This window comes from Oncorhynchus mykiss, chromosome 25, assembly GCF_057628025.1.
Source record: "Oncorhynchus mykiss isolate SJ-2025 chromosome 25, ASM5762802v1, whole genome shotgun sequence".
Lineage (NCBI taxonomy): Eukaryota > Metazoa > Chordata > Actinopteri > Salmoniformes > Salmonidae > Oncorhynchus > Oncorhynchus mykiss.
The window spans coordinates 29,104,726-29,130,386 of record NC_143046.1 but is presented as its reverse complement, the minus strand read 5'-3'; the positions used below and the strand labels follow the sequence as shown (position 1 = coordinate 29,130,386).

At 45.7% G+C, this 25,661-nt stretch overlaps 1 protein-coding gene across 31 annotated transcripts in view; it reads left to right on the top strand.

The window, feature by feature from the left end:
* LOC110504938 (uncharacterized) overlaps positions 1-25,661 on the top strand; it is a 50,873-nt gene that overhangs the window by 21,693 nt on the left and 3,519 nt on the right. For 4 of the 31 annotated variants that reach the window (XM_090219613.1, XM_090219605.1, XM_021583826.3 and 1 more), the window contains 12 exons: positions 2,287-2,397; positions 2,933-3,031; positions 10,116-10,234; positions 19,446-19,576; positions 19,728-20,020; positions 21,666-21,792; positions 21,879-22,059; positions 22,147-22,251; positions 22,512-22,559; positions 22,707-22,812; positions 24,959-25,136; positions 25,248-25,531. In XM_090219613.1, coding sequence (XP_090075739.1) covers positions 2,287-2,397; positions 2,933-3,031; positions 10,116-10,234; positions 19,446-19,576; positions 19,728-20,020; positions 21,666-21,792; positions 21,879-22,059; positions 22,147-22,251; positions 22,512-22,559; positions 22,707-22,812; positions 24,959-25,136; positions 25,248-25,531 — 1,782 coding nt within the window. Of the gene's footprint in view, positions 1-2,286; positions 2,398-2,932; positions 3,032-6,362; positions 6,486-10,091; positions 10,235-19,445; positions 19,577-19,727; positions 20,021-21,665; positions 21,793-21,878; positions 22,060-22,146; positions 22,252-22,511; positions 22,560-22,706; positions 22,813-24,958; positions 25,137-25,247; positions 25,532-25,661 lie in introns of all 31 variants that reach the window. The other 27 variants (XM_090219615.1, XM_090219609.1, XM_036969582.2 and 24 more) reach the window with 11 other exon arrangements.

Sequence of the window (25,661 nt, the reverse complement as noted above, 5' to 3'; positions counted from 1 at the left end):
TCAGTAGTCATTGTACTGTACCTTCCTTTCTTATCCTAATGCAGTTCATCCTGATTTGATTCACAAGGAATTGCACTGTTTCTGTCCTTTGAGAAGAATCATCATTCTGGGTCCAATCTAGGCTTGGGCAGTATGGCGCATGTACCATATACCGGGGTATTTTGAAATACCGGTGGTATGATTTTCAATACTGTCCCTATTTATTATTTTAATGTATTTTATTTATTTGTATTCACAAATCAATTGAGTCAGTCACATGGTATGCTTGTTTACAAAGAGCACGTGGAGCCAACTGACATTTCCTAACGTGACGCCCACTGTTGAGCAGCACAAGAGGTGATCAAGTTGCACTTGAAATTCAATCCTATTGTTTTCCAGCTAAATATCTTAAATTATAGTTATAACTCTCAAAGTGCCAAATAATTTTCTCCAGTTCAGGGCTCCAGCTATGCATTTGGTTTGCTAACTTGCTAGGTATAGGTGGCTAACTTGCAAAGCCAAACTTTTGGGATACAGCAGGGACAATCAATCCCATCCTCGATCAATTGTGAGTAGCCTTTTGAGAGTTTATTTTTGGGCTGGGTGGTCTTTCCTAGCATGTACTTTGTTCTCTTGCGCTTCTTAGCATTTAGCTACCATCCGCTATGGCAATTTGTTCTAATCAATATAAACAGTACCAGTCAAAAGTGTGGACACCTACTCATTCAAGGTTTTTCTTTATTTTTACTATTTTCTACATTGTAGAATAATAGTGAAGACATCAAAACTGAAATAATACATATGGAATCATGTACAGTCAGAAGTTTACATACACCTTAGCAAAATACATGTAAACTCAGTTTTTCACAATTCCTGACATTTAATCCTAGTAAAAATTCCCAGTCTTAGGTCAGTTAGGATCACCACTTTATTTTAAGAATTTGAAATGTCAGAATAATAGTAGAGAGAATGATTTATTTCAGCTTTTATTTCTTTCATCACATTCCCAGTGGGTCAGAATTTTACATACACTCAATTAGTACTTGGTAGCATTGTCTTAAAATGGTTTAACTTGGGTCAAATGTTTCAGGTAGCCTTCCACAAGCTTCCCACAATAAGCTGGGTGAATTTTGGCCAATTTCTCCTGACAGAGCTGGTATAACTGAGTCAGGGTTGTAAAGGCCTCCTTGCTTGCACACGCGTTTTCAGTTCTGCCCACAAATGTTCTATAGGATTGAGGTCATGGCTATATGATGGCCACTCCAATACCTTGACTTTGTTGTCCTTAAGCCATTTTGCCACAACTTTGGAAGTATGCTTGGGGTCATTGTCCATTTGGAAGACCCATTTGCAACCAAGCTTTAACTTCCTGACTGATGTCTTGAGATGTTGCTTCAATATATCCACATAATTTTCTCCCTCATGCCATCTATTTTGTGAAGTGCCACCTAGTCCCTCCTGCAGCAAAGCACCCCCACAACATGATGCTGCCACCCCCATGTTTCACGGTTGGGATGATGTTCTTCAGCTTACAAGCTTCCCTTTTTTCCCTCCAAACATAACGATGGTCATTATAGACAAACAGTTCTATTTTTGTTTCATCAGACCAGAGGACATTTCTCCAAAAAGTATTATCTTTGTCCCCATGTGCAGTTGCAAACCGTAGTCTGGCTTTTTAGGGCAGTTTTGGAGCAGTGGCTTCTTCCTTGCTGAGCGGCCTTTCAGGTTATGTCGATATTTGTACAGATGGACGTGGTACCTTCAGGCGTTTGGAAATTGCCCCCAAGGATGAACCAGACTTGTGGAGGTTTCCAATTTATTTTCTGAGGTCTTGGCTGATTTCTTTTGATTTTCCCATGATGTCAAGCAAAGAGGCACTGACTTTGAAGGTGGGCCTTGAAATACATCCACAGGTACATCTCCAATTGACTCAAATGATGTCAATTAGCCTATCAGAAGCTTCTAAATTCGTGACATTGTTTTCTGGAATTTTCCAAGCTGGTTAAAGGCACAGTCAACTTAGTGTATGTAAACTTCTGACCCACTGGAATTGTGATACAGTAAGTTATAATTGAAATAATCTGTCTGTAAACAGTTGTTGGCAAAATTACTTGTCATGCACAAAGTAGATGTCCTAACCGACTTGCCAAAACTATAGTTTGTTAACAAGAAATTTGTGGAATGGTTGAAAAACGAGTTTTAATGACTTCAACCTAAGTGTATGTAAACTTCCGACTTCAACTCTAAAGAGAGAGCTGTGTCACAGCTTCACCGTTTCACCGTGGGTGTCTCCTCGTTGTCTCTCAGGTGCTCGTGTGAGGAGTTCGTCACTGAACCGGTTGCCTAGAAACAACAAAGTCGACCTAGACACTCAGCCCACTAAGGAAGGCATAAAAAAGCTTCAGGTGGAACAGACAGGTGCATATTAAGCCCCCCCCCCCCCCCCCCCCCCCAGTACACCACTATCCTCACCCAACTCAGCCACCCTCTTCATGCTCCACACTCCATTTGATAGGTCTGAGCAACCATTGCCTGATGTGGCTCTGAAGCTTTTGACAATGCCCTCCTTCTGCACAGGAAACAAGCGCCTATAGAGATGAACATAATTGATCTGGAGAGTACTACGTGTCTAGACATTTTTTGCTTGTTAGAGAAACAAATGTTTTCTTTAAGCCTGAATAGTTGGCAGATGCAGGCTAACGTCATACAGTACCGTGGTGCTAGACATAATGTATCCCTCTATCGAGAGATAGCAAGTAATCAGATTATGATCATAGTGTCATTTAGCCACACAGTCCACTAACGTAGAGTTCAAGGCATATTGATTTGTACTGTAATGAGAGAACAAAATGACTCTTAATGAAATCCATGTGTTTCGAGAGGCCCTTTCAGGGGAAATTGCTCCTGCCCCCTCTGTCCTTGATAGGCTGTAACCCCACTCTCCTGTCTGTAGGCCCCTCCCTGAAGAAGAGAAGCACCTCCCTGACACGAGCTGGGGGGGGCAGAACGCCGACCCCCTCCAAGCTCGATAAGGGGACGTCAGACGACCAAGGTGGCTAGCATGAACCAAGTTTATATTTTCTTGTCCTTGTCTGCATTACTCGGGCCTCCTCCTTTTGTAATAACAAGCACGCATCTCCTCCACATTTGTCTGCTCATTCACTTACCTCTTATTCAGCTCCTAGTACTAATTTGTATGCGCAAGCTATGGAGGTTTAGGCAGTTCAGGCTACTGTTGGTGCAGTGATTGTAAAATGCAGCAAGCTAGTGATTTAAAACTTCCAAACCGGCCTTCGTCCCTTTCCTCCACTCTTTCCTCCTCTCTCTATAGGTGTGCTCTTTTCCAGCCAACACTACACCCTCGACTGCCCCAAACTCCTGTGCCTTTGTCTATCCCTGGTCTTTACCAGGGGTTCTCTGGTACCTCGTGTCACTAACCCACCCAGCTCTTTCTCTTACAGATCTCTCCTGTATTGTTGCTCGCCTGCTGTGTTTAACGCCCAGCTAATCTTGTCTTAACCTCTCCCCTTCACCCTTCTCTCTCTCTCCCTCATTCCTTTGAGCTGCTAAGCACTAGGAATGGCTCCTAACTAACACAATGTTTTGTTTGTTGGTCACGTTGTGTTTGTTGTTTTGCCTGCAGATGACGTTTGTAAGCATTGGATTTGACACATGGTCTCGTGCACCGCGCTGTGTCTCGGTGCCATCCCACTGTAGCTCCTAGGGTTTAGAGAGCACTGACATGGCCTCTGTCTGTGTTAACCATATCCCACTGTATCCAACATACTGTATGTCAATGTGTTAACCATGTCCCACTGTATCCAACATACTGTATGTCAATGTGTTAACCATGTCCCACTGTATCCAACATACTGTATGTCAATGTGTTAACCATGTCCCACTGTATCCAACATACTGTATGTCAATGTGTTAACCATATCCCACTGTATCCAACATACTGTATGTCAATGTGTTAACCATATCCCACTGTATCCAACATACTGTATGTCTGTTACTGTATATCAATGTGTTAACCATGTCCCACTGCATCCAACATACTGTATGTCAATGTGTTAACCATGTCCCACTGTATCCAACATACTGTATGTCAATGTGTTAACCATGTCCCACTGTATCCAACATACTGTATGTCAATGTGTTAACCATGTCCCACTGTATCCAACATACTGTATGTCAATGTGTTAACCATGTCCCACTGTATCCAACATACTGTATGTCAATGTGTTAACCATGTCCCACTGTATCCAACATACTGTATGTCAATGTGTTAACCATGTCCCACTGTATCCAACATACTGTATGTCAATGTGTTAACCATGTCCCACTGTATCCAACATACTGTATGTCAATGTGTTAACCATGTCCCACTGTATCCAACATACTGTATGTCAATGTGTTAACCATGTCCCACTGTATCCAACATACTGTATGTCAATGTGTTAACCATGTCCCACTGTATCCAACATACTGTATGTCTTGTAGTAGTTGTTCAAAGTGACTGTATTTAGAGTATTAGAGTTAGAGTTTCTCAGTGATATGAGACGCCATGAACTGTTTAAACATCCTTTAGCCTTTTTTGTTTATCAACTCAAACTTTGAATCTCCCATACTGAGAGTAATCCCACAACGAGCCATCCATGTCTGTCCTTAACCTGGATCCTTTCACTAACCAGACAGGGAAAACTCTCCCATCCCCAACCGTTCCTAACCACGTTCCCTGGCCGACCCTGACCCCCAATCAGTCTGGAGCTTCACAGCTGGATCTGAAGAAGTTTAAGGGTCTGGCTCCATGCTGTAAGAGGCTGGCCCACTCTACGTCTAACATGAGTGTCTGCAACAGATGTCCCCTCTCTGTCAGGGAGCCTGAAGGAGGCCTCGACGCAAATCCCTTTATCCAAAGTGCCAAACAGGAATATAGAGCAACGGCCGATTTACTTCAACGTTTCTGTTGTTTATCGACCTTTGTTACTGGGATACTGGTCTTCCATAGGAACCAAGGGGGAACTGTAATCCTTCATTTCGTGAGATCAAGAGCTCCTGCTAATATGTACGCCACAGTCTATTCACATACAGTGCGTTCTGGAACTATTCAGACCCCTTGACTTATTCCATATTTTGTTAAGTTACAACCTTATTCAAAAATTGATTGGAGCAAAAATAGAATGTTTGTTTCATTCTGTTTCTACTTTTTAAAATGTTATTTTGCACAAGTGCAATATTTAGATGTGTGTGTGTGTGTGTGTTCACACGCGTTCTATTATAAAGGCTGTCATGACTGACTGCAATATTAGTGTATTGTTTTTTTTCTCAAGACTTGAGTGTCATTTGCAGTCAAGTCTAGGAAAAAAATAACATTGGATTGCTTTTAATTTTTTTTTAGCTGTGAGTTAGGTTCACATTAACCACTTATTTTACACAAAGAGACTGCTCATGTAGATCATATTCTTTGTTGATTAGTTAGTTAAAGCCTGCATTTCTCCCTAGCAGGTTTTTTTTTAATGTTTTGGTGGAAAAAAAAACCTCACCTTTTTGGGGCCCTCGCCAGTTTGCATCCCTGAGGAAGAGTCTTGGTGGTTCCAAACTTCTTCCATTTAAGAATTCTGGAGGCCACTGTGTTCCTGGGGACCTTCAATGTTGTTGACATTTTTTAGTACCCTTCCCCAGATCTGTGTCTCGACACAATCCTGTCTCGGAGCACTACGGACAATTCCTTCAATCTCATGGCTTGGTTTTTGCTCTGACATGAACTGTCAACTGTGGGACCTTAGACAGGTGTATGTGCCTTTCCAAATCATGTCCAATCAATTGAATGTACCACAAGTCGACTCCAACCAAGTTGTAGAAACATCGCAAGGATGATCAATGGAAACAGGATGCACCTGAGCTCATTTTTCTCTCATAGCAAAGGGTCTGGATACTTATTTCTGTTTTTATTTTTATATATTTGCACACACAAAAATCTACAAACCTGTTTTTGCTTTGTCATTATGGGGTATTGCGTGTAGATTCATTAGGAAATAGTTTTATTTAAGCCATTTAGAATAAGGATGTAACAACAAAATGTGGAAAAAGTCCAGGGGTCTGAATACTTTACAAATGCGTAGTGGGCAGGGCCTAGAGTTACCATCTTGGTTTGTCAATTTCAACGTAAGACTTTAAGTTCTTGTTCTTTCCAATACAAAACACTACTATAGTCTGTTTCTTATGTGGATTCTCTCCTGTGACTGGTGGAAATCATATGGTGACCCCCAAATCCTGCCCCCTTCTTTGTGTTGACCCCCCCCCCCCCCCTCGCCTCCTTCTTTTCTTCTTGTTTTGGCTTCACCATTTTTTGGGGGGGTTGCCTTGTTCCGGCCGTGTAGCTCGCAAGCCCCTGGTGAGCCCCATGGATGGAGGGTTCCTCAGTCGCCTTCTCATCCCCACCCAGGCCTCAATAGCTAGGAGCAAGAGCGCCGCAGCCCTGTCCGAAGGAGGCGAAGCCCCAGGTAACCCCCACAGAGGAGACCCCCTGTAGAGAGTGAGGACCCAGCAATGCACAGGGACCCACCCCACTGCTGTCCTCCAATATATCATTAGATACAGTATAAGATAATTCCACCTCAATCCACACCCCTGCCCCCATTACATCACCAGTTAATAGCTATAAAACACCCACCCAAGGTCCCTACTATGCCCCTAGCTGTATAGACATATATCTCTCTAGCCCAGAGCCTTACTATGTCCCTAGCTGTATAGACACATATCTCTATAGCCCAGGTCCCTACTATGTCCCTAGCTGTATAGATGTATATCTCTATAGCCCAGGTCCCTACTATGTCCCTAGCTGTATAAACTATATCTCTAGCCCAGGTCCCTGCTACTGGCTAGGCAAATCCTTTGAAGAAAACTGACCCTTTTCTGGTTTATTTTTTTTGTGGTGGCAGTCCAGCGGTGTCTAAAGGCTGTAGTCCAGCGGTGTCTAAAGGCTGTAGTCCAGCGGTGTCTAAAGGCTGTAGTCCAGCGGTGTCTAAAGGCTGCAGTGTCTAAAGGCTGTAGTGTCTAAAGGCTGTAGTGTCTAAAGGCTGCAGTCCAGCGGTGTCTAAAGGCTGTAGTCCAGCGTTGTCTAAAGGCTGTAGTCCAGCGTTGTCTAAAGGCTGTAGTCCAGCGTTGTCTAAAGGCTGTAGTCCAGCGTTGTCTAAAGGCTGTAGTCCAGCGTTGTCTAAAGGCTGTAGTCCAGCGTTGTCTAAAGGCTGTAGTCCAGCGTTGTCTAAAGGCTGTAGTCCAGCGTTGTCTAAAGGCTGCAGTCCAGCGGTGTCTAAAGGCTGCAGTCCAGCAGTGTCTAAAGGCTGTAGTGTCTAAAGGCTGCAGTCCAGCGGTGTCTAAAGGCTGTAGTGTCTAAAGGCTGCAGTCCAGCAGTGTCTAAAGGCTGTAGTGTCTAAAGGCTGCAGTCCAGCGGTGTCTAAAGGCTGCAGTCCAGCGGTGTCTAAAGGCTGCAGTCCAGCAGTGTCTAAAGGCTGTAGTGTCTAAAGGCTGTAGTGTCTAAAGGCTGCAGTCCAGCGTTGTCTAAAGGCTGCAGTCCAGCAGTGTCTAAAGGCTGTAGTGTCTAAAGGCTGCAGTCCAGCAGTGTCTAAAGGCTGTAGTGTCTAAAGGCTGCAGTCCAGCGGTGTCTAAACGCTGTAGTGTCTAAAGGCTGCAGTCCAGCGGTGTCTAAAGGCTGCAGTCCAGCGTTGTCTAAAGGCTGTAGTCCAGCGGTGTCTAAAGGCTGCAGTCCAGCAGTGTCTAAAGGCTGTAGTGTCTAAAGGCTGCAGTCCAGCGGTGTCTAAAGGCTGTAGTGTCTAAAGGCTGCAGTCCAGCGGTGTCTAAAGGCTGCAGTGTCTAAAGGCTGCAGTGTCTAAAGGCTGCAGTGTCTAAAGGCTGCAGTGTCTAAAGGCTGCAGTGTCTAAAGGCTGCAGTGTCTAAAGGCTGCAGTGTCTAAAGGCTGTAGTGTCTAAAGGCTGTAGTGTCTAAAGGCTGTAGTGTCTAAAGGCTGTAGTCCAGCGGTGTCTAAAGGCTGCAGTGTCTAAAGGCTGCAGTGTCTAAAGGCTGCAGTGTCTAAAGGCTGCAGTCCAGCGGTGTCTAAAGGCTGTAGTGTCTAAAGGCTGTAGTCCAGCGGTGTCTAAAGGCTGTAGTGTCTAAAGGCTGCAGTCCAGCGGTGTCTAAAGGCTGTAGTGTCTAAAGGCTGTAGTGTCTAAAGGCTGTAGTCCAGCGGTGTCTAAAGGCTGTAGTGTCTAAAGGCTGCAGTCCAGCGGTGTCTAAAGGCTGTAGTGTCTAAAGGCTGCAGTCCAGCGGTGTCTAAAGGCTGCAGTCCAGCGGTGTCTAAAGGCTGTAGTGCCTAAAGGCTGCAGTCCAGCGGTGTCTAAAGGCTGCGGTGTCTATATCACTGTTGATGGGGCTTGCTTGCTCAGTGGTTCATGTCTTGAACAGAATGTGCTATCCAGTAAAAGTACACTTGAGATCACAAAGTTGTGCATACATATGTAGATGGGCGCCACACATACAGGTGCAGGATCTGCTCACATGCACTCACAGCTCAGACACAATTGGCTGGGGTGTGTGTAGAGTCTTGTCTGGGAGCTGCACTAAGCTACTTTCTTGTGGGCCCAGTGCAGTCCGCAGCTGGTTGCCTAAGCGATTGAGTGTTTGTGCTGGTAACTGGTCAATGAACCCTGGGAGCTGGGGACTTGCTAGACGGTATTAAGAACTAGAGTCTCAAACCACAGACCAGCAGCTTACACTGACTCTGTATGAAAGACTTACTCATTAGCACCCTTCTAGAGGGGCTAGCTACTGGAATACGCAGGGTTGTGGCTGACGTACATCATTCTCTGTGAAGGATTTGTCCTATTCAACTTTTGGGTTTTTGATTTGGATTCGATTCAAGCTGGATATAATATTGTGTGTGGCATTGGCATACTAGACTAAGCCCCTAAAACTCTGTCTTTTAAAAAACAGCAAATGCTAGAAAGCCTGAAATGACCAGATGAAACAAAGAATATGATTGAATAGGGATGGGAGTTTTTGCAAGGGACCTCATGATACCATATTATCACAACACTTAGGTGCCGATACGATATACACTATATTGTGATTTTCACGATTCTATATGTATTGTGATTCGATATTCCAAACATTTTGCTCACCATATGTCTGCTGCAGATTCAAGCGAGCCATGAGAAAACGAGTTTTGATCAGTCATGGAAATAAAAGTGATGAAAACAATTTGGCTCAAAAAAATATATATATACTGGAGTTTTGGTGCAGGTCCAGCCATTAGAGCAAAATTATTGTGACATTGTCAAAAACAATATTGCTATATATCTCTCGCTCTCTCTAAATGTATACCCCGAAATGTAACTACCAATTTCTTTCCCACCCATCACCATGAATGAATACTAGAAATGAATGCACTCCTCCAGCGTGCTTGAGTGTTGCTATTGGATAGTGATGGTTTAGGGTGTTTATAGACTACTGTGTGTGTGAGCGCTGCCAGCGTTTTCTGCTTTGATGTGGTGATTTTGTGACGGTGGTGGGTTGTATGTGCGCTGTGTTCAGTGTCTGCTGTGGCGATGTGCTCATTGCCGTGTTGTGTCGATGTGTTCAGTGTCTGCTGTGGCGATGTGCTCATTGCCGTGTTGTGTCGATGTGTTCAGTGTCTGCTGTGGCGATGTGCTCATTGCCGTGTTGTGTCGATGTGTTCAGTGTCTGCTGTGGCGATGTGCTCATTGCCGTGTTGTCGATGTGTTTTGCTATGAGCAGCACCGGAGCTTTGGCACCAATCAGGGGATGCCAGTCTGTCTGTCCTTGCCTCTCTCTGGCTCCACCCTCCAGCCCTTCCACTTCCAGTTTATCCCCAATGCTTCAACAACCAACTGCGTGCTACCATAATCTAACAATAGGTTGTTTTGTGCTCTTATCCCCCAAACCATTGTCTTCCTCTCTTTCTACTCTTTCTCTCCATTGCTCCCCCCCCCCCCCCCCCATGCCTCTGCTTTGCTCACCCAACTCGGCTGCTTCTACCCGTGCTCCCATTGGCTGGTTTCCCTGCGCTACGATGACTGTGAGTGTTTTACCAGAGTGTCACCTGTGTCCTCGTTCAGCCTCGCCCAGCCCCCTGCACCTGATGCAGCGAGGACCCGTGCGCAGCCGCAGCATCGACCGGCAGAAGAGCACCACCCTGCCCATCTCGGCCTCGGCAGACCAACTGAACCCCTCACTGGTGAGACGTCATGAAGACATAGAATTAGCATTAATAGAATGGACCAATGGAAGACACCGAATTAGTGGAGTGGTGCAAACGTAGAGCACTTAGAACTAATGTGTTCATGTGCATGATGACAACCTGTTAACTTCTTGGTGCACCCATCCCGTTAGCGGGATCATTTTCATCAACATCCGCTGAATTGCAGAGCGCCAAATTAAATTACAATTTTTATTTTTTATTTTCATGAATTCGCAATATAGCAAAACACAGCTTAGCTTGATGTTAATCCACCTGGCGTGTCAGATTTCAAAAAAGCTTTTCGGCGAAAGCTATCCAAGCGTTTGTGTTAGGACATCTCTCTCAGCAGACTAAACATTACAAACAGCTAGCAACACAGTAGATTGTTCACGAAAGTCAGAAAAGCAATAAAATGAATCTCTTACCTTTGATCTTCGGATGTTTGCACTCACAAGACTCCCAGTTACACAATAAATGTTCCTTTTGTTCCATAAAGATTATTTTTAAATCCAAAAACCTCTTTGGTTGGCGCGTTATGTTCAGAAATCCACAGGCTCGAGCGGTCACAACGGGGCAGACAAATTCCAAATAGTATCCGTAAAGTTCGTAGAAACATGTCAGTTTTTTTTATAATCAACCCTCATGTTGTTTTTACAATAAATAATCGATAATATTTCTCTCAATAGGGGTGAGAGAGAAAATGTCTGCTGCAAAACACCGCTGGCACCCAGCCTTCCACTGACGCGATGTGATCTTTTTCGCTCATTTTTCAGAATAAAAGCCTGAAACTATGTCTAAAGACTGTTCACACCATGTGGAAACCATAGGAAAAGGAATCTGGTTGATATCCCTATAAATGGAGGGAAGGCATGTAATGGAACAGAGGTTTCAGGAAAAACAGCACTTCCTCGTTAGATTTCCCTCAGGTTTTCGCCTGCAATATCAGTTCTGTTATACTCACAGACAATATTTTGACAGTTTTGGAAGCTTTAGAGTGTTTTCTATTCTAATCTGACAATTATATGCATATTCTAGATTCTGGGCCTGAGAAATAGGCAGTTTAATTTGGGTACGTTTTTCATTCAAACATCAAAATATTGCCCCCTGCACTCGAGGTTAATGGGGTGTGATTATATTTCAATTGTAGCGACTTGGCAGTCGGCTATGCATGCATAGTTTTTGTGTTCTTAGCAAGTACAGTCCCCTCCCAGGTCATCAAAAATAAATGAAGGAGACAGTGGAAATGTAGATCATGTAAAGGTGTGTGGGTTGTCTTTCCCAGAAGCCCTTTAGACACCAGGATTTAGTTACAGGAACATGGTGATAACACTCTCGCCAAACCTGCAATGATGTTGGACAAAATAACCCCAGTATACAAATGTCACTCAATTATATGCGTACATCCTCTATAATTTGCCAGTCAAAGCAGCCCTGTGGGTTATCCATCCATAATACTAAGCTGTTTGCTCAGAATCCCGCTGCTCTCTCACAACTCAGACAAGTCTGAATTAAATTGAATACCTTCGTTGTCCATTGGGGAGAAGACCATTGTTCACTAGAGAAATGCTTCTTTCACTCTTGTTGCATTAGAGATGTTTACCAAACAATTCAGTAAGACGAGGATGCCACTACTGCATTCAAGTGTTTTAGCCCCCAAGTAGGTTCATTGGGCATTAGCAGCGTCATGTTAGCCTCGAGACATGTTCCATGCAGCCTGAGGCAAGCTTTGATTCGTTCAGTGTCCTCCACTGCCTGGCTCTCTCGCCCTCTGTCCTTTCTCCATGGTCCTCCATGGATATGAAGGAGTGCCTTTGTCACAGACAGACAAAGGAGCCCACAACAGGTTGAGTATAGTTGGAGTGGCTGGCTGTGGCTGGTTCAGGCCATGCAGAGCAGGACACACAGACGGCGCAGGCAACACCCTGGGCCTATCAAATCAAATTGTATTTGTCACATGAGCCGAATACAACAGGTATAGATAGATCTTACAGTGAAATGCTTACTTACAAGCCCTTAACCAACAATGCAGTTTTAAGAAAAGTAAGTGTTAAGTAACAAAAAAATATTAAATAACAAATAATTAGAGCAGCAGTCAAATAACAGTAGCAAGGCTATATACAGGGGGTACCGGTACAGAGTCAATGTGCGGGGGCACCGGTTAGTCAATGTAATATGTACATGTACAGTAGGTGGAGTTATTAAAGTGACTATGCATAGATAGTAAGAGTAGCAGTGGTGTAAAAGAGGGTAGCCCTTTGAGCTGTTCAGAAGTCTTAACGCTTGGGGGTAGAAGCTGTTAAGAAGCCTTTTGGACCAAGACGTGGCGCTCCGGTACCACTTGCTGTGCGGTAGCAGAGAGAACACTCTGACTAGGGTGGCTGGAGTCTTTGACAATTTTTAGGGCCTTCCTCTGACACTGCCTGGTATAGAGGTCCTGGATGGCAGGAACCTTGGCCCCAGTGATGTACTGGGGCGTTCGCACTACCCTCTGTAGTGCCTTGCGGTCGGAGGCTGAGCAGTTGCCGTACCAGGCAGTGAAGCAACCAGTCAGAATGCTCTCAATGGTGCAGCTGTAGAACTTTTTGAGGTCTCCTGAGGGGGAATAGGTGCCCTCTTTTCAAATGTTGTGCCTTCTTCACAACTGTCTTGGTGTGCTTGGACCATGTTAGTTTGTTGGTGTTGTTGTGGACACCAAGGAAGTTGAAGCTCTCGACCTGCTCCTTTACAGCCCTATCGATGAGAATGGGGGTGTGCTCGGTCCTCCTTTTTCCTGTAGTCCACAATCCTCTCCTTTGTCTTGATCACGTTGAGGGATAGGTTGTTATCCTGGCACCACACGGCCAGGACTCTGACCTCCTCCCTATAGGCTGTCTCATCATTGTCGGTGATCAGGCCTACCACTGTTGTCCTTGCAGTCATGAGTGAACAGGGAGTGCGGGACTGAGCACGCCCCAAATATTGAGGATCAGCGTCGCAGATGTTGTTACCTACCCTTACCACCTGGGGGCGGCCAGTCAGGAAGTCCAGGATCCAGTTGCAGAGGGAGGTGTTTAGTCCCAGTGTCCTTAGCTTAGTGATGTGCTTTTAAGGGCACTATGGTGTTGAACGCTGAGCTGTAGTCAATGAATAGCATTCTCACGTAGGTGTTCCTTTTGTCCAGGTGGGAAAGGGCAGTGTGGAGTGCAATAGAGATTGCCTCATCTGTGGATCTGTTGGGGTGGTATGCAAATTGAAGTGGGTCTTTGGTTTCTAGGATAATGGTGTCGATGTGAGCCATGACCAGCCTTTCAAAGCACTTCATGGCTGCAGACATCGGTAATCATTAAGGCAGGTTACCTTAGTGTTCTTGGGCACAGGGACTATGGTGGTCTGATTGAAACATGTTGGTATTACAGACTCAGGGACAGGTTGAAAATGTCAGTGAAGGCACTTGCCAGTTGGTCAGCGCATGCTTGGAAATCACGTCCTGGTAATCCATCTGGCCCTGCGGCCTTGTGAATGTTGACCTGTTTAAAGATGTACTTCTCCTTAATGCAACCACTGTGTCAGATTTCAAAAAAGCTTTATGGAAAAAGCACACCATGCAATAATCTGAGTACAGCTCTCTGAGACCAAAACAAGCCATACAGATATCCGCCATGTTGTGGAGTCAACAGAAGTCAGAAATAGCATTATAAATATTCACTTACCTTTGATCTTCATCGGAATGCACTCCCAGGAATCCCAGTTCCACAATAAATGTTTGTTTTGTTCGATAAAGTCCATCATGTATAACTTCCGGCGCCGACAGATGGCCGCCTCGCTTCGCGTTCCTAGGGAACTATGCAGTGTTTTGTTTTTTTACGTGTTATTTCTTACATTAGTACACCAGGTCATCTTAGGTTTCATTACATACAGTCGAGAAGAACTACTGAATATAAGATCAGCGTCAACTCACCATCAGTACGACCAAGAATATGTTTTTCGCGACGCGGATCCTGTGTTCTGCCTTTCACCCAGGACAACGGAATGGATCCCATGCAGCGACCCCAAAAAACGACTCCGAAAAAGAGGGAAACGAGGCGGTCTTCTGGTCAGACTCCGGAGACGGGCACATCGTGCACCACTCCCTAGCATTCTTCTCGCCAATGTCCAGTCTCTTGACAACAAGGTTGATGAAATCCGAGCAAGGGTAGCATTCCAGAGGGACATCAGAGACTGTGACGTTCTTTGCTTCACGGAAACATGGCTCACTGGAGAGACGCTATCGGAGGCGGTGCAGCCAGCGGGTTTCTCCACGCATCGCGCCGACAGAAACAAACATCTTTCTGGTAAGAAGAGGGGCGGGGTGTATGCCTTATGGCTAACGAGACATGGTGTGATGAAAAACATACAGGAACTCAAATCCTTCTGTTCACCTGATTTTAGAATTCCTCACAATCAAATGTAGACCGCATTATCTACCAAGAGAATTCTCTTCGATTATAATCACAGCCGTATATATCCCCCCCCAAGCAGACACATCGATGGCTCTGAACGAACTTTATTTGACTCTTTGCAAACTGGAATCCATTTATCCGGAGACTGCATTCAATGTAGCTGGGGATTTTAACAAGGCTAATCTGAAAACAAGACTCCCTAAATGTTATCAGCATATCGATTGCGCAACCAGGGGTGGAAAAACCTTGGGTCATTGTTACTCTAACTTCCGTGACGCATATAAGGCCCTGCCCCGCCCTCCTTTTGGAAAAGCTGACCACGACTCCATTTTGTTGATCCCTGCCTACAGACAGAAACTAAAACAAGAGGCTCCCACGCTGAGGTCTGTCCAACGCTGGTCCGACCAAGCTGGCTCCACACTCCAAGACTGCTTCCATCACGTGGACTGGGACATGTTTCGTATTGCGTCAGAAAACAATATTGACGAATACGCTGATTCGGTGTGCGAGTTCATTAGAACGTGCGTTGAAGATGACGTTCCCATAGCAACGATTAAAACATTCCCTAACCAGAAACCGTGGATTGATGGCAGCATTCGCGTGAAACTGAAAGCTCGAACCACTGCTTTTAATCAGGGCAAGGTGACTGGTAACATGACCGAATACAAACAGCGCAGCTATTCCCTCCGCAAGGCTATCAAACAAGCTAAGCGTCAGTACAGAGACAAAGTAGAATCTCAATTCAACGGCTCAGACACAAGAGGCATGTGGCAGGGTCTACAGTCAATCACGGACTACAAGAAGAAATCCAGCCCAGTCACGGACCAGGATGTCCTGCTCCCAGGCAGACTAAATTACTTTTTTGCCCGCTTTGAGGACAATACAGTGCCACTGACACGGCCTGCAACGAAAACATGCGGACTCTCCTTCACTGCAGCCTAGGTGAGTAAGACATTTAAACGTGTTAACCCTCGCAAGGCTGCAGACCCAGACGGCATCCCCAGCCGCGCCCTCAGAGCATGCGCAGACCAGCTGGCCGGTGTGTTTACGGACATATTCAATCAATCCCTATACCAGTCTGCTGTTCCCACATGCTTCAAGAGGGCCACCATTGTTCCTGTTCCCAAGAAAGCTAAGGTAACTGAGCTAAACGACTACCGCCCCGTAGCACTCACTTCCGTCATCATGAAGTGCTTTGAGAGACTAGTCAAGGACCATATCACCTCCACCCTACCCGGCACCCCAGACCCACTCCAATTTGCTTACCGCCCAAATAGGTCCACAGACGATGCAATCTCAACCACACTGCACACTGCCCTAACCCATCTGGACAAGAGGAATACCTATGTGAGAATGCTGTTCATCGACTACAGCTCGGCATTCAACACCATAGTACCCTCCAAGCTCGTCATCAAGCTCGAGACCCTGGGTCTCGACCCTGCCCTGTGCAACTGGGTACTGGACTTCCTGACGGGCCGCCCCCAGGTGGTGAGGGTATTCAACAACATCTCCAACCCGCTGATCCTCAACACTGGGACCCCACAAGGGTGCGTTCTGAGCCCTCTCTTGTACTCCCTGTTCACCCACGACTGCGGGGCCACGCACGCCTCCAACTCAATCATCAAGTTTGCGGACGACACAACAGTGGTAGGCTTGATTACCAACAACGACGAGACAGCCTACAGGGAGGAGGTGAGGGCCCTCGGAGTGTGGTGTCAGGAAAATAACCTCACACTCAACGTCAACAAAACTAAGGAGATGATTGTGGACTTCAGGAAACAGCAGAGGGAACACCCCACTATCCACATCGATGGAAGAGTAGTGGAGAGGGTAGCAAGTTTTAAGTTCCTCGGCATACACATCACAGACAAACTGAATTGGTCCACTCACACAGACAGCATCGTGAAGAAGGCGCAGCAGCGCCTCTTCAACCTCAGGAGGCTGAAGAAATTCGGTTTGTCACCAAAAGCACTCACAAACTTCTACAGATGTGCAATCAAGAGCATCCTGGCGGGCTGTATCACCGCCTGGTACGGCACCTGCTCCGCCCACAACAGTGTAGGCTCTCCAGAGGGTAGTGAGGTCTGCACAACGCATCACCGGGGGCAAACTACCTGCCCTCCAGGACACCTACACCACCCGATGTTACAGGAAGGCCATAAAGATCATCAAGGACATCAACCACCCGAGCCACTGCCTGTTCACCCTGCTATCATCCAGAAGGCGAGGTCAGTACAGGTGCATCAAAGCTGGGACCGAGAGACTGAAAAACAGCTTCTATCTCAAGGCCATCAGACTGTTAAACAGCCACCACTAACATTGAGTGGCTGCTGCCAACACACTGACACTGACTCAACTCCAGCCACTTTAATAATGGGAATTGATGGGAAATGATGTAAATATATCACTAGCCACTTTAAACAATGCTACCTTATATAATGTTACTTACCCTACATTATTTATCTCATATGCATACGTATATACTGTACTCTATATCATCGACTGCATCCTTATGTAATACATGTATCACTAGCCACTTTAACTATGCCACTTTGTTTACATACTCACCTCATGTATATACTGTACTCAATACATCTACTGTATCCTGCCTATGCTGCTCTGTACCATCACTCATTCATATATCCTTATGTACATATTCTTTATCCCCTTACACTGTGTATAAGACAGTAGTTTTGGAATCGTTAGTTAGATTACTTGTTGGTTATTACTGTATTATCGGAACTAGAAGCACAAGCATTTCGCTACACTCGCATTAACATCTGCTAACCATGTGTATGTGACAAATAAAATTTGATTTGATCATTTATGTCCAAATACCTCCTTTTTGTTCACAAATCCAAATTCACGAGGCGCAGGCACTTAGTCCAGACAAAGTCAAAAAGTTATATTACAGTTAGTAGAAACATGTCAAACGATGTATAGAATCGATCTTACGGATGTTTTTAATCATAAATCTTCAATAATATTCCAACTGGACAATTCCTTTGTCTTTAGAAATGAAAAGGAACGCTGCTCACTCTCACGGCCGCGCGCATGACTTAGCTCATGGCCTTCTGCCAGACCTCTTAAACAGCTCTTATTCGCTCCCCCTTCACAGTAGAAGCCTGAAACAAGGTTCTAAAGACGGTTGACATCTAGTGGAAGCCTTAGGAAGTGCAATCGGACTAAACTTACACTATCTTGGATAGGCAAAGACTTGAAAACCAACAGACCTCAGATTTCCCACTTCCTGGTTGGATTTTTTTCTCAGGTTTTTGCCTGCCATATGAGTTATCTTATACTCACAGACATCATTCAAACAGTTTTAGAAGCTTCAGTGTGTTTTCTATCCAAATCTAAATATATCTAATAATATGCATATCTTAGCTTCTGGGCCTGAGTAACAGGCAGTTTTCTCTGGGTACCTTATTCATCCAAGCTACTCAATACTGCCCTCCAGCCATAAGAAGTTAAAGGTCTTGCTCACATTTGCCAGACCTGCCACATCCGACGAGCGTCGGAGCCGGTGTAGTACGATTCAATGTTAGTCCTGTATTGACTCTTTGCCTGTTTGATGGTTCGTCAGAGGACGTAACGGGATTTCTTATAAGCATCCGGGTTAGAATCCCGCTCCTTGGAAGCGGCAGCTCTGCCCTTTAGCTCAGTGCAGATGTTGCCTGTAATCCATGGTTTCTGGTTGGGGTATGTATTAGAGGTCGACTGATAATGATTTTTCAACGCCAATACCGATTTATTGGAGGACCAAAAAAAGCCGATACCGAAATCGTCCGATTTCAACAACAACAAAAAAACACTTTTTTTTACTTGTAATAATGACAATTACATTGTATTTAGACTTGGATGCCGTCCGTTAGATAAAATACGGAACGGTTCCATATTTCACTGAAAGAATAAACGTTTTGTTTTTGAAATGATAGTTTCCGGATTCGACCATATTAATGACCTAAGGCTCGTATTTATGTGTGTTATTATGTTATGTTTGCTTTTTTTGGTCCTCCAATAATCGGTATCGGCGTTGAAAAATCATAATCGGTCGACCTCTAGTCAAGATTGATTGATTGTTTTTTTATAAGATAAGTTTAATGCAAGCTAGCAACTTACCATGGCTCCTCGCTGCCTGCACTCGCATAACAGGTGGTCAGCCTGGCACGCAATCTCATCGTGAATTGCAACATAATCGGCGTCCAAAAATGCCGATTACCGATTGTTACGAAATCTTGAAATCGGTCCTAAATAAATGGCCATTCCGAAAAATCGGACGACCTCTAATTTCTACCCCACAAAAAGGAAACAGTTTAGAACTAAATTCACCCTGCTCTTTTACTAAGCAGTGTTCAGATAAACCCTGATTAAATAGTTATAGCTGTACACACACACCTCCTAAGTTTGGCATGCATGTCAGTTTACGTGTGTGACCTTCTGTGTTACCAGGTGTGGGTGTCCTTGCTGTGCCGGTCAGCATACCCCTCTTGTGGTACGGGCTTTTTATAAATGGATATATTTGAATCAGACTTGCCCACACCTGTGATGTTATTTAAAGCCTGCTGTGTGCTGCAGTAGGGGGGGACACTCTGAGACCACATGGGGAGACTGTCTGTGTCATGGATCAGGTGCTATCTGGTCACTCCATGTTATCGATCCACTTCTACTGGTTCACTGTATTCTCATGAAGGGTTGCTGTTCTAGTGTTAATCCAACGTGTTATTTTAAGGATACCCTAGCCGGATGACGTAATGGACTGAATTGCCTCTCTCTTTGTGGAATGACAGAAGGAGAAACGGTTCTTGTCGCCCGGAGGGAAGCGCCCCGCCTCGCCCTCCAACATCGCAGGACGCCACCGCTCGCCCTCCCCTGCCACCCTCCCCGCCAGCAAAAGAACCCCCTCCCCCAGTGCAGCAAAGTAAGACATCACAGCTCTCCCCCAGAAAATGTGTTAACAATATTGGATATTAAACAATATTAGATGTTTCTTGTTTAATTGTGTACTATTGAAATAGTTTAGATTTGTTGGATAATTGATAAAACTGTCAAATCTTGTCTCCCCTCTACAGGCAAAGCCCCCGTAACCGTCCCCCGTCACCCGGAGGTACCAAACATCGCCCCCCGTCCCCTCAACCCAGCTCGGCCAAGCCCCCATCCCCTCAGCCCAGCTCGGCCAAGCCACCACCCATCCAGAGACCGGCCCTCACCCCGACCGGCCCCCCCACCCTGCGGAAGAAAGACTCCAAGCCAAAGGACCTGTGTCCCATCCAGGCTGTGGCCCCCCAGTCCCCAGAGCCCCCCCAGACCAGCTCAACACCGACTCCTGCTCCCACATCCTCCACTAAGACCAAAGACAAGGACGGTGAGCAAAGAGAACCTACAACCTCACTGAGATGGCCTTTCTCTCTGAGCTGAGTTAGCTGTTTCCATCTGTTAGTACCACAGTCATGACATAAGGCTGAAATCTCACTTAAGGACTTTGCCGAGCTCAGATTAATCAAGAACCAACGCTGACAATCTGTCTTCTGAGACTCACTTTCTTCGAATAAGGAGAGAGGGAGCCTATACTGTAAGCCCCTGAGGCAGTGTGTTGGAAACCCTGTATTGTATTACTGAGTTCCCATAAAGAGCATCAGCCTCTGCTCTGTCCTCTATCCGGATGTATCTAAATGATTTATGGCAGTGATCATCAACTAGATTCAGCAGCATATTTATTTTGTTGAGTGGATGGATCGGGGGCCAGAACATAATTATAAATGATTTGTATACTGCAAATTGACCGCAAGAAGCCCAAACAGATATAATATGTATATGATGATCTCTGTTAAACGTGGAAATACTGGAAATTTCCCAAATTAAATTAACTTGGACCTGATTTCCTGGTATAAAAAAATGTCCAACAGAGGGCCAAATAAAAACCCGCGGCCTGCCAGTTGGGGAACCCTGATCTATGGCTTAATAGCTGTTTCAACACAGTGTGTTAGTGGGCTCCTGTGCGGTTCATTAGCAAGGGAAAGGGACATGGCAGCCCCAGCAGCAGCTTAGTGTGGAGCTGTAAATGCTGTAGTTCCATGCTGTTAGCCCTAGAGGTCTAGTACCCCCTTCTGGTTGGAGTCCTGTACTACTACTGTATAACTCATTAGGAGATAGTTAAGGAGAGGGTTAATGGATTGTGTGTGTGTGCGCTGAAGGCCCTCACTGCTCCCAATGGGACTTATTCTGCAGTATATCTTTTTATGACCAGAAGCCACAGAGATGGCTGTGTGTCGCTCTCTGTGTGTCGCTCTCTGTGTGTCGCTCTCTGTGTGTCGCTCTCTGTGTGTCGCTCTCTGTGTGTGTGTGCTCTAGTAGTGCTATGCCTGCTCTTGTGGTTATTATGTTGTGGCTTGGTTATGTCAAAGGTTCACAATTTTTTACATTTTGTGGTTTTAGTGCATCTGAGTGATTTATCAATTCCCTGGGTCATTTCATGTTTTCATGTGTATCTGAGTGATTGGCGGTGAAGCAGGCAGAAATCCGTAGCGTTGTGATAGTCGCTATCACTACACTGGAAGTTCTAAGTTGCAATATTCCTCCCTGGAGAAATGTAATTTAACAGAGGGTCTAGCACATTATTTCTGTTTGTCTACCTCTTTAGTCCAGGGTGCATTGCATGGCGACGTTGCCAGAGATATTATAGAAAGGAGATAGGAATCCAATGAATGAAGGAATGTATAACGCCCCACCCAGTAGACTTTTGACCAATCGCGTTCACGTTGTCATGCTGTGTCACGCGGTTGCTAAGCTAATCGTCATGCAATCCCTTCTCAGCCTATTTTCCTCAATGGGATGATTCCAAAGCTATACGATACCATAGATGGCAAGTTAATTCTCAAAAAATATTGTTCTCACATATATTAGTGTTATTTAACACTCTCTAAATTAAAGCAATGGTTTTGGGTGGATTTTTCCTTTTAATGAAACAATACATTTACTAACCTCCTGTGTGGCTCCTATCTGTCTCTCAGAGAAGTCCATGGCGGGCACCAACTCTGCAGCCGAGGCCGCCATGATCCTTGCCGAGAACCGCCGTCTGGCTCGGGAGAAGAAGGAGAGAGAAGAGGCACTCCGAGTACTGAGAGAGGAGGAGGAGAAGTAAGGAGGCATGCTGCTAGAACACTTTCAGGTGGTCTCCATCTTTCTGTGGGGGGGGGCATTGACCTTTCCTATCCTATCTACAGGCTGAGGAAGGAGGAGGAGAAACGCTTGGCAGAGGAGGCACGATTGAAATGCCTAGAGGAGGAGAGGAGGCTGGCGGAGGAGAAGAAGAAAAAGGAGGAGGAGGACGCTCTCATGGCCGAGGCAGACCGAGAGAGACTGGAGGCTGAGGAGGCCGGGAGACAGGCTGAGCTACAGAAAGAGGTAGGGACACACATTGACAGTGTTGTTGGTGTCATTTTATAGTTTGATTGGTTGCTTGTGATTGACCACCTGTTTGTCCAATCGCAGCGTGAAGAGGCGGAGGCTCAGGCTGCAATTGATGCAGAGAAGGTCCGCATTGAGAGGGAGAGGGTAATGGCCCAGAACCATAAGGAACGCATGGAGAGGAAGAAGGTGGGTGGAGAATCACCATCACATCATGCATGCTTGATCATACACACTGCATACGTTGACTGGATGTTTCAGTAGCCTGTTCATCATGCACACTCAGTGAAAATAGCACCTGCATCCACTCCCTGTATACCAACACTTGAACTTAAAGGCAGCCCAACCATTCAAACATTTTATAACTTGTTTTACATTGAGCATGTCTGCAGGGTGTAATTTGCCAGAAATTGTTCACGTGAATCTCCCTGTTGCTCTTCGACTTGCAGAGAATTGAGGAGATCATGAAGAGAACCAGAAAAGGGGATCAAGAAAAGGTGAGTTCACATTTCTCAAGCTCTGATATCTCCATGGAAACTGCTTTCCACAATAGCCAAATCAGCTGGATTAAAACATCCAGTAATCCTCCCACATACTAGTTGATACATATTTTAACTGGCACTCTGTCCATGTGTCCTGTGTAGGGAGGAGATGATGATGATGATGATGATGATGAGGATAAGAAAGACATACAGGATGAAGAGGGAGAGGAGGAGGGCGAAGAAGAAACCAACTGTGTCGAAACCAAGGGTAACTGTCCTCACTTAACCATCCCTTTGACACAATGGGGTGTGTGTGTGAGACAGCTGGGCAGTATGGGCAAAAATCCCATAAATGGACTGAGTTATAGCGATAAATAGAACGATTAACTTTAATGAGTACTTGCTACTACTGCTACTTCAGATGTAACCATCAACTGTCTTGTTAGAAATTTCCCAAATTAGCAGACTTCTTTCATTTCAAACTTCACATTTCTCTGGTATAGGCTATTTATCCCAGTTATCGATATCAGTAAAATGCCTTTGGTAAGTGGTCGTTGTTAATCATTTTCAGTATGTCATCCCAGCTCTAGCGTGTGTTAGGGGTGTGAACGTTTAAACATTCAAATGTTTAAACACAGTTGGGATCCTTATATTTACAGTTTTTTTTTATACCACATTTAAATCACAATGCAGTTATCATATTATTATAACACATTATTTTCTGTGTCATAGCCTAACTAGATGGTTGGCTATGAAGGCCTGGGGAAGGTTGTCCTTTAAATAAAAACAAAGTGGAAGGGGCCAACTTTAGGCTACTTTGGTGAGTTTGCAAGGCAAGAAAATCAAGACATTGTGAGACACAGATTTCCTAGACATTCTTTCTGCCTGCCCCCTCGTCCCTCTCTCTTACCCTGGCTCGCCTGCTCTTGGCCAGAGTTCTGTATATGATGACGAGACACTCATGTCTCCACCCTAACAATGGGAATTGTTGTCCCAAAGGTGGAAAGCAGGTGACGAGCTCAGTTCCAAAATAAATAAGACCTTTTTGGACAGATTTTGGCAAGAGTGAAACCTCTTTCTTTGCCTCTTCCTCTGTCTTCGCTAATGATGCTAGTGTGTGTGTGTGTTCAGTCTTCGGTCTTTTGCACATAGAATATCCTAGCCAGGGCCTCCCGTGTGGCGCAGTGGTCTAAGGCACTGCATCTCAGTGCTAGCTGTGCCACCAGAGACTCTGGGTTCGAGCCCAGGCTCTGTCGCAGCCGGCCGCGACCGGGAGGTCCATGGGGCGACGCACAATTGGCCTAGCGTCGTCCGGGTTAGGAAGGGTTTGTCCGGTAGGGATATCTTGTCTCATCGCACACTTGCGACTCCTGTGGCAGGCCGGACGCAGTGCACGCTAACCAGGTTGCCAGGTGCACAGTGTTTCCTCCGACACATTGGTGCGGCTGGCTTCCTGGTTGGATGCGCGCTGTGTAAAGAAGCAGCGCGGCTTGGACATTGCAAGCCAAGAAATTGTGGGATACAGCTTTTGATTGCCGATAGATAGGCCTAGTGCACGGTTCTGACTGTCTGGTGGCTGACCTGCCTATACTGATAGATAGGCCTAGTGCATGGTTCTGACTGTCTGGTGGCTGACCTGCCTATACTGATAGATAGGCCTAGTGCACGGTTCTGACTGTCTGGTGGCTGACCTGCCTATACTGATAGATAGGCCTAGTGCATGGTTCTGACTGTCTGGTGGCTGACCTGCCTATACTGATAGATAGGCCTAGTGCACGGTTCTGACTGTCTGGTGGCTGACCTGCCTATACTGATAGATAGGCCTAGTACACGGTTCTGACTGTCTGGTGGCTGACCTGCCTATACTGATAGATAGGCCTAGTACACGGTTCTGACTGTCTGGTGGCTGACCTGCCTATACTGATAGATAGGCCTAGTACACGGTTCTGACTGTCTGGTGGCTGACCTGCCTATACTGATAGATAGGCCTAGTACACGGTTCTGACTGTCTGGTGGCTGACCTGCCTATACTGATAGATAGGCCTAGTACACGGTTCTGACTGTCTGGTGGCTGACCTGCCTATACTGATAGATAGGCCTAGTACACGGTTCTGACTGTCTGGTGGCTGACCTGCCTATACTGATAGATAGGCCTAGTACACGGTTCTGACTGTCTGGTGGCTGACCTGCCTATACTGATAGATTGTTGTGAATTGACTAAACTGTTGATAAATTTTTCTTGGTTTTAACGGACACAGATACAAAAATGGCAGTTTAAACTTTAAGAAAAATTGTCCAGGCGTCACATCCCTAGTGAGTGCATACACTGTATGTGATTGACTTGTCTGTTTGCACAGACACCACTCCTGTTTGTGAGTGTGCATATTGAGTTATCTGCTTATTTGTCCCCGCAGACGACGAGTCAACCCAGCCCGGTGATGTTGCCTTGGAGACGGACGACCTGGAGCGTGGACTGGCCCGCAGCGAACCAATGGGAGTGCGGGAGGAGCCGTTGGGATGCGTGAACGGGATACCGGAGGCAGACAACAAGGAGAACAACAGAACCACCGCTGAGGGGCCTCTGGCTGTTAGGTATGACACACACCCACACAAGGTATACCACTCCCAAATGCTCTAGACACAATGATATAGGATTATTTTTGGCTATAGGCATCTTTCATTCACTCCCTCTCTCCCCTCCAGTCCAGTGCCTAAGGTTCGTTTAGTGGGGGGCTCAGAGTTCCTGAACGAGGACTCTAACAAGCTGGCCCCGGGGCTGAACGGTAAGCCTGGCCCCTGGAGCTTCGAGGAATTCATTGACCTGGGCGTCAACTCCAAGGGCCGTCCCCTCATCGATGCTGATGGCCGCAACCAGGGCCTCATCGACTGTGACGGGGCCCCCAATGGACCCAGGGTGGCCTTCGAGGACAAGGGGACCCCCGTGTCCACCCTCCACCCCTCCAGTCAGCCCATTGAAGCCCTGTCAGGTGTGAGAGTTATTTTGGAAACAACTGTTTGTATAGTTGATTTATTGTTACTGTACTGCACATGTTGTATAGAAAAGTGAATTTTTTTGTGGATGTCAAATATTGACACTTGTTCTCTTTGTGTCTTTCT